Source organism: Taurulus bubalis, assembly GCF_910589615.1.
Source record: "Taurulus bubalis genome assembly, chromosome: 15".
Lineage (NCBI taxonomy): Eukaryota > Metazoa > Chordata > Actinopteri > Perciformes > Cottidae > Taurulus > Taurulus bubalis.
In genome coordinates, this window is record NC_136603.1 from 20,723,154 (window position 1) to 20,733,057 (window position 9,904).

The following is a 9,904-nucleotide window of genomic DNA, read 5'->3' on the forward strand; positions in this document are numbered from 1 at the left end:
TATCTGAAAGTCTATGAGTTCTTTGATGACAATTATACTCAATTATATTATTGTATCTATTATCAAGTCTAGCAACATCATCCTTTGCCGTTCAAATCAGCTTCCATCATCTTTCATCTCATCTCCTCTTCATCCATAGCGCAACCTTTACACCACAACCAAGAGAAAACACTGTTTCCAGATATTTTAGCTCCAAGCCAAAGCAGATCAATAGCATTGCACTGATTGGTTGATCAGATGAACTGTCATAACACTCCAGCAAAGTACAAAATAGCCCCAAGAAAATGTGATGTGGAAATAATCGTCGTCGTAACAATTATAATCCAGCTGTGATGAACAGCTGATTATGTCTGTAAGACGATGACAGTTTTCACATCTTGAGCAGAGAGAGTGCAACCACAGTTCCCAGGTCACGACCTGCGGGTCATGTGATCCCCACCAACCCCCCAAAGAACACGCCTCACACATTACAGGTTAAAAACAACAAAACCAAAAAAGACGCAAACATTTAAAATCCAAATGGCTTAATGTAGAGGAGCCCCGACACAAATAAGACAAAAAAAAAAAGATTTCCTACCTCGAGTCAGGAAACTACTCCACATCATCGGCGGGGAGACAGCTGTATCACCACCTCTTCCTCCTCCTCCTCCTCCTCCTCCTCCTCCCTCCCCCCTCTCCCCTCTATCATCTGCTCCCCCCGATAACAAAAAGCAAAGAAGGGAAAAGCCAAACCAAACAGCAGAGAATCGCCACCTGCCTGCCTGCGTGAACGCTGAGGGACACTCGTGAGGATCGACCGACGCGCTGCGAGGAAGAGACAGAGCGCACAGTGTATTTGAATCACTGAGGTGATGATATTCAGGGTGAGCGGGTTATGACAGCCATTCTGTCTCAGGGGAAATCCCTCGTTCACTGTCTCGCTGTCTCTGCGCTGCTCGCACGCTCTCAGCTCATGGCATCGTGAGAGGAGGAGAGGAGCTTTCAGTCGCTCATTATCGAGGACAAAAGGCAGAATGAATGCAGAATAGGAAAACTGATGAAAACAGCAAATGAATAAACTAACAAATAATTTAACTAAATAATCAATATAGAACAAAAGGGGGAAATAGAACAATACTAAAAAGAAGCAAGCAAGTGTATTGCCAAACAATGACAGTGAGAAAAATGAAACAACAAATAAACAATAAGCCCTACTATTTTATACTTAACCTTGACTAGTCCAATCCCCAATTCCCAGTCCCTAGACCTAGTCATTTCAATAGTTCTGCTAGAATTACCAGTGTTTTTACCACATTGTAACCTCACAGTTCCACTAGTCCTACCGTTTATTTTCTACTTTTTTTTTTTTCTACGACTAGTCCTATCAGTGCCCAATTCCCGTATCATCCATTGCCAGTTTTCTACTCGACCATAACTTATCCTTCCAATGCCTGAATAGACCTTGACTTGTCCTGTTAGTTGTCTTCTAGTTCTGCAAGTGTTGCCAGTTATATACTAGACGTTGACTCGTGCTACCAGCCATCTAATAGCTCCACTAGTCAGACCAGTTTATACATAACCTTGATTTGTCATAAATCCCTAATCCCCAGTCCCTGTAGTGGCTCCACTAGAATTACCAGTTTCCAACAAGACCTTGAATAGTCGACCAGAACCAGTTCTGATGTCCTGCAGTTTTCTTCTTAACTTTGACTCGTCCTTACAATTCCCAATCCACTATATCAATTATTTTACCAGTACAACCGGTTTTGCCAGTTTCTACTTGACCTTGAGTAGTCTTTTCAATGCCTTTACGAGACCTTGACTTGTTCTATCAGTCGGCACCAGTGTTCCAGTAGACTTTGGCCAGTCATACTACCAATCCCTTTGCCAGTCTTCTAACCTTCTATAAATCTAGTTGCTCCTCTAATATGTTCTAATCCTTCAAAGCCTTTACTAGATTTAGTCCTACCAGTTATCTCCTAAACGTTCACTAAGTCTACCAGTTGTCTACTTAGCTTTGACTATTAGTTCCCAATCCCCAGTACCGATCCATTAACTACATCCACTGGTATCAGTGTTCAACAAGGTTAGTCCCTCCAATGCCTTCACTAGACTGTGACCTGTGCTGCCCGTTCTCTACTAGTTCAGCCAGGCCTCGTAGACACATTTTGTATTGCAAGTTGATCAACTGGTGGTCACAGATGTGTCATGTGGGCTGAAACATCACAGGTTCAAATCTGGTCATCTGCAGCCGCCGCCTCCCTTCCTCCCCCTCCTGAGCCTACTGTCAGCATTATGAGTGTGTGAATCTGTCAGCAGTGTCTATTCATAAACAGCTGAATACATCAATAGAAAAACCACACATCAACACCTGCTCAGTCTCTCCATCGCTCTCGCGTACACATACACACACGCATGCACACGCATACAACAATATGTTTCTATTAATAACGTATATTCCTCATTATGTATGAAGGCATCAGCCGGACAACATGCTGACCTCTATTAGCCCAGGAAAGCTAATTAGAGCCAGCTTGCACACACACACACACACACACACACACACACACACACACACACACACACACACACACACACACACACACACACACACACTTTCACATGAAAGCAAAGACAGTCAAAGCACACTTGTTGTTGTTGTTGTTGTTGTTGTTGTCTCCAGTACCAGCAACAACTCTGCTCACAGAAAATACTGAAAACTAAGAGAAGAGAGACGCTTTGATTTCCTAAACTTTATTAGTCTCATGAGACTTGATCTGTTCATTTGATGCGAATCATGGGAATTCACTTCTATCCATCCGTGACTGTGTGTGTGTGTGTGTGTGTGTGTGTGTGTGTGTGTGTGTGTGTGTGTGTGTGTGTGTGTGTGTGTGTGTGTGTGTGTGTGTGTGTGTGTGTGTGTGTCAGTGTTTGGGTAAGAGTGTGAATGCTGTCGCCTAGTGGTGACTAACCGCCACTTCAGGAGAAAACAGTCGTAATGGTTCTCTCGCCTCCTTAGTCGGAGAAACCGTAATTTTCATTTTAATGTTTGTGTGTTTGAAATTTGGTATGTTTTGAAATGAATTAATTAGTTGCAAATGTGCATGTGTTTTCATGTGTGTGGCTGGCAGCAGCGGTGGGTATTAACTAAGTGCGTCTTCTCAAGCAATGTGTTTAATTACAATTTGATGTACTTCACTTTGTACAACCAGCAGTTGGTTTCAGACATTGTGTTGCTAGTATTCTTGTTATTATCTTTAGGTGCTTTATTATAGCTGTTTCGTAATTGTTGATTTTTTTTAAATATTTCAAATCACACAACTTGTCTGTAACCTTTATTTAAGTTTTTTTTTATTGCTGCATACTGTAGATGTGCACCTACACACATAGTGTAGGAAGAAGAACTTCACCACATCTGAGGGTGAAATATAATACTTTTAACTACATTGTTCCTTTTACAACATTTATCAGACAGTTACTACTTTTATTTGACTAATTATTTTATAATTTTACCAATTTTATACACAACCAATTCATAAATGATGATGCATTGTTAGATTAAACTAAGCAACACTCTATAAAGTAATTGAAATTAGCTCTTCACCGGTTAGAGCATGACAATGCTGCTAACACATAGTAATAAGTAGGGATGGGTATCATTTGGGTTTTTTCCGATACCGGTGCTAAACCGATACTTTTAAAACGATACCGGTGCTAAACCGATACTTTTAAAACGATACCGGTGCCTAAACGGTGCCTGAACCGATACTTTTTTATTGCCAAGGCAATTTTTTTTCTTCAAATTGAACAATATATTAACTGTTTAAAGTATGCTATAGATATAAATAAATAAATACATACAAAACACTTGACTTCAAACTACAGCTTCAAACCTTTTAACTTCAAACTATAAACAATATATATTTAATAAAAGAACAGACACCAGTCCAATCAGGTGGCCTGGTGGGACCGTGTGCAACAGAACTCAGACACTGTTGGATCCTAAAACTGCTGCTTTACTGGACTACACGTCATCATTAATATCAACTGGAGAGATTTGTTCCATCAAGCCGAGGACGGACGTTCAAAAGCTCGTGCTCGTGTCTCCAGCGATCTCTGTGTGCGCGCACTGTGTGTGTGAGCGCTGGAAGCCCCGCCCCCTCCAGCCCCGCCCCCTCGAGCCCCGCTCTGCAGGCAGACAGAGAGCAGAGCAGCGAGTGAGCTCTGATCCGCTATTTTAATAATCGTTTTTAGCGTGCGGGCACCGCGCTACCTTCTTAGTATCTATATACCGTGCAACTTTACAGAGTAGTGTAAAAAAACAAAAGTATTTAAATCGGCTCATGCACCGGAAGGAAGCACCGAAATCTGAGTTGCTTTTCGGTCCGGTAGGTACCGGACGTGTTGGAACCGGTGCCACCCAACCCTAATAATAAGTCAGTAATATATAACAAAATAACATTGACAGGACCATCATACCCAATGAGTGGTTTTACTTTTGATGCTGTAAGTAAATATGTATGTTTGCTGGAATATTTCTACATTATTGTATTGATACTTTAACTTGAAATATCTGAGTACTTCTTACATCTCTGGGGGTATTTGTATGAATGCTAACAGTGTGGAAGTATATTGTTGATGTGAGAAGAAAAAGAAGAGAAGAAAACATAACAATTGGAAACGTAACTTGACTTTATGCAATCATGAAGACTCTATAAAAACACAGATTCCAGCAGTTTTGTAAGAACGACTGTAACCATGTTTGTATTGGCTGTGATGTCATCTGACCTAACTGCTGATTGGCTGCTCAGCCAGCCAGGTCACCGTCTCACACACACACACACACACACACACACACACACGCACACACACACACACACACACACGCACACACACGCAGCCCGGCCTGGAGGAGCTGAGTTCAGGCCAAAGAGCTTTTCATGGTCGAGCGAGCATCACGTAATGGACAGAGAGAGGGGAAGGAGAGAGAGAGAGAGAGAGAGAGAGACAGAGAGAGACAGAGAGAGAGAGAGACAGAGACATTACCATTCAGGCTGAGTGGTGTGTGTGTGTGTGTGTGCGTGTGTGTGTGTGTGTGTGTGTGTGTGTGTGTGTGTGTGTGTGTGTGTGTATTCAGTAGAGAGATTTAATCTTTAATCAGTGTTATTGTAGCCTGTACACTGATATGGACACATAGTATGTAATTACAGCTGCTGCACACACACCTGTATGTGTGTGTGTGAGATTGTGTATCGGTTTCCTGTCTCTCCTGACATTATCCTCTCATGTCCTGTAATTAGGTCTTTGTGTGTGTGTGTGTGTGTGTGTGTGTGTGTGTGTGTGTGTGTGTGTGTGTGTGTGTGTGTGTGTGTGTGTGTGTGTGTGTGTGTGTTTGAGGGCTTTGGAACTTATTTATCTTATTTTACTTCTCCATACAAGTTTTTTCTAGTCCGACCTGGAAGTCAGTTTCACTCGGGGCTAAAAGAGACTGGAACGGTAATAAGGTGATTCCCAGATTTTTATGGCGATGGATACTAAAGACAATGAAACAATAAGAATGCGAGCGATGTCTTTGAGAGATGTCAGTGCGGTTGCGGAGCAGTGCTATGTCCCAGTTTAATGACCCGCTGCTGTCTGCTCCACTTTAACTCCTTTGCATCGCACAGCACATGCTCGCTCTGTTGACCAGCAGTTTGACTTCAAAAACTGGGTCTGCATTGCTCAAGACGTTTTGGTAATGTTCCACTCACAGCTGATCACAGACCCAAAGAGAGTCAAGCAATGTGGAAAGCTTCAGCTGTAATTTCAGCAGCAGAGGGCGCTGGAAGCACTTAGAAACCTGCTGCAACGATTACACCATGAGAATAATTAAAACACTGCTGCTCAACTAAACAGTTATATCAGAACCAATACAAAAAGACACAATATTGTGGATATATAGTCCCTAATAACCATAGATAAGAAGATAAACTATCTTGTTTTGTTGAAGGAATATCTTGACATTCTGCAAAATATGTTTACAGATTTAGAGCAAAATGCAATACCATCTCATGCCTGTGAATTAAATATGAAGCTACAACCAGCAGTCAGTTTATCAGTTAACCAGGCGGCAACCTCCGATTCCGAAAAGTGAAGCCAATGCTAAAGTGCCTTAAACGACATTCTCTCTAATGACCAGCAAGGGGCGACTCCTCCGGTTTCAAAACCAAGTCCGATTGTATAGAAGTCTATGAGAAAATGACTCTACTTCTCACTTGATTTATTCCCTCAGTAAACATTGTAAACATGAGTTTATGTCTCAATCTCTAGTTTCAAGTCTTCTTCAATACAGCATGATGCTCATTTCAATTATGGTCCATTTTGAGTCATATAGACCACACCGGTATGGTTTAGGTTGGGGATACCTTGTGAATGACATTACATCTACATCACTCTTCCCCAGTCCAAATATGGTCACTTCCCTTCACTGGTTGCAAAAAGTCAAGACGGCGAGAGCGAAAAAGGCAAACTCAAGGCTTCAAAACAGCAGGATAACTACGTCCACTTCTTATATACAGTCTATACATTTAACTTATCTTAGCATTAAGGCAGGAAGCAGATGGAAACAGTTGTTGACACTTTATGAAGTTGGAACTGCACTGGAAACAGCTAGCCTGCTAGCCTGACTCCGTTCAAAGGTAACAAAGTCCACCTACCAGTACTTCTCAAGTGCACAAATTACAATGCTATATCGTTTAACCCAGGGTTTTTTCTGGGTTAAGCTAAGAAATAGTCAAACGCAAGCCATGTTTGACTTTCAAGGTCATTTTTAAACATCTCTGAGTATCATTTTATCCACCAAACACAACATATATAGATTGACATATCAACTTTGAGATGTTCAGTCCATTTCAGCGACCATGGATATTGTGAACTTCAGCCACTGTATCCATGGTGGCTAACAGTGGCACAGTGCGTATACTTTAGCCAGTGTAAGCAGGACTAAAATATTTCCGCTTGCCAACGTGAGTGACAGGTGTCTGGGTGGAGCTAACAATACCCATATAGAGATAAAACTGCAGTGATGATCTGAGTTAATGCAGGATCAGTTTAGTCTTTCAGGGTCAATCTGCGTACCAACACACTCTCTGACCTCTCCCAGATGGCAGCAGCTGTTGATGATGAATGAGCCAAAGTCACTCTCACTCAGCAGACAGGCAGCCAGACTACTTGTTTCCTCTCATTTAGGTCAGCTGTGGTCTTTGTGGTGTGTTCAAGTGAAACATTTAACAGAAGACATTCATTCACTGGTCCTACCTGCAGTTGTGCTGGATGGAGCGCTGAGGCCTGGACTGAGGCCTGGGGTCGGAGTTAGTCCTGTAGGCTGGGAGCTGAGCCCTGTGGCCTGGGGAAGAGACCTAGACTGAGCCCCTGCTGGAATAAAAGACACCAAGAACCATTATATCATACAAGGAGCTATCAATAATAAACTACTGCTGCTAATACTACGACTACTGCTGCTGCTATGACTGCTGCTGCTACTGATAGCACAGCTCTTGCTCATACCAATGTTGCAGCTATTACTACTACTACTACTACAACGACTACTACTACTACTACTACTACTACTACTACTACAACGACTACTGCTACTGCTACTACTGCTACTACTACTACTGCTACTGCTACTACTGCTACTAGTACTACTGCTACTACTACTACTACTACTACTACTACTACTGCTACTACTGCTACTACTGCTACTACTACTACTACTACTACTACTACTACTGCTACTACTGCTACTACTACTACTACTACTACTACTACTACTACTACTGCTACTACTGCTACTCCTACTACTACTACTACTACTACTACTACTGCTACTACTGCTACTCCTACTACTACTACTACTACTACTACAACGACTACTGCTACTACTGCTACTACTACTACTACTACTACTACTACTACAAGTGATTCTGTGATTCTGCTCACCTTGCTACTGCAGCGACAGCCTATTGTGCTACTACGACTGCTACAGCTACTAAACGGCAGCTAACTACTACCGTTGCTTGGAGTTAGCTACTGATCTGCAGTGGTTGAAATAAAGCAAAAACACAGTTTCAGCTCTTGGGTTGGATCTGAGAGTCGCAGTCAGTAGTTATTTTAATATTGTTTATTATTGCCTCGTAAGCTGTTTGTTAAAAACTACTTGTGCATATACTTATACTACTACAATCACATGACAGTAGTGGTTGTAGTGTACCTGCTGCCTGTTGTCCAGTCTCTCTAGCCTGGAGCTGCCTCACTCTCCGGAGGTGAGACCTGCCGTTGTAGTGCAGCTGGGCCTGAGCAGAAGAAGCCAGCTGCAGGTTACACACCTCACACAGTGAGTAGGCCCCGCTCTGACCTTGGAGAAAACAACATGAAGGGTCAGACTGTGGGAGAAAACAACAAGGATGTCAGACTGTGAGAAAGAACTACAATAAGGAGGGAGACTGTAGGAGAAACCCCCACAGTTGAGTCAAACTGTAGGAGAAAACTACAACAATGTGTCAAACAGTAGCAGAAAAGTATGGGTTGGAAACAGCAGATAATACCAAGCATTGGTGCTGGACCATGTCGATCACCTGGGGATGGAGTCTGCTGGACAGAGAGACTGATGGTTGTAGGTGTTGGGTGGTCCATCAACTCTCGACACATCCCTCCAAAAGCAAAGATTTGCCCCCGCTCCAGAAGCTGAGCGGGGCTGAGAGGAGTCTTCATCCCTAAGGAAGAAGAAGAAGAAGAAATAGAGAAAGATACATGAATGGTGATAACTAATGTTATATATAGCTTATATAAACTAGAGATAAACAAACAAAAAACAGCACCTGAAATGCCAACACATAATAAAAGATATTTAATTAAAATGAAGTGATCCAGAGTGGGTAACCCTTTGAACAAACCTGTTCAGAATTAAAGTATAGTTAAAACGGGTTATGATTGCATATAAAGAAGTTGTAAGGACATTTCAATATTAATAATATATGCATTTGTCCACAATTAAAACTAAACCTTGAAGACATATTGTATATTGTCATACATTATCAGCTTATGAGACAGTTATGAGATGTCTTTTCAGTTATTTGTCACAATTTGCAAACTTGTTAGCTGTGAAAGCTTTTTCTCCATCTTCAACAACACCTGAATGAAGGAGAAGAAATTAAGATCAAATGAAATGAAGGACGATCCAGAGAACTAAATGCTTGCGGGGGAGTGAACTGCCCAGTACAGGGATTTTTTTTTTGGAAAGAAGCTCAGAGACCTAGCTGTGACTGATACTGCCAGCATGCTGACTGATGCCCGGTGTGTTAAGGTTACCTTGCCAGCAACAGTAATGCGGATGAATTTCATTTTTGAGCAGCTAAAAACAGCTCATTAAAAAAATCCATGGGAAAAATGGACATCAGGGAATACATATTGATATATTAACCGCAACCATAAACCCCAACAACACAACACCGAAACCTCTCCAGATGTAAGACAACGGTGATCCAACACCGCAGCAATGAACACCGAGCTGACGCACAACGAGTAATGACCCTGAAACTCATTCACCGCGGGACGGGCAGGTGGACCGACAGACGGACAGACTGGCGAGAGGCCTGATGACACCGGATGCAGAGTGAGAAGCATCAAACGCTCACAGGGAGAGTGATGAAGTAATGAGTAAGAGGAGAGGAGAGAGGAAGGATGACATATGTGTGTGTGTGTGTGTGTGGAGCGTACAGTGCATGTGTGTGTGCACGTGTGTAGGTCAGTCCATGGCTGTGTCCATCTGTTGTCCCATCAGCACTGCCAGGTCACATGACATCTGACAGGACACACGCACTCTTTTTTTTTTTTTCCCAGAGTTATCTATATTGCCATGACCTAGATACATTACTGCTGTATCTTA

General features: G+C 42.3%; 1 protein-coding gene across 1 annotated transcript in view; it reads right to left on the reverse strand.

Moving 5' to 3' along the window:
- Positions 1-8,730, reverse strand: part of znf385b (zinc finger protein 385B) — a gene marked incomplete at both ends in the record, with an annotated part of 29,507 nt that extends 20,777 nt beyond the window's left edge. The window contains 3 exons of the mRNA XM_079230471.1: positions 7,276-7,392; positions 8,231-8,374; positions 8,595-8,730. Of these exons, the coding sequence (XP_079086597.1) occupies positions 7,276-7,392; positions 8,231-8,374; positions 8,595-8,730 (397 nt within the window). The remainder of the gene's footprint in view (positions 1-7,275; positions 7,393-8,230; positions 8,375-8,594) is intronic.
- Between the last annotated feature and the right edge of the window lie 1,174 nt (positions 8,731-9,904).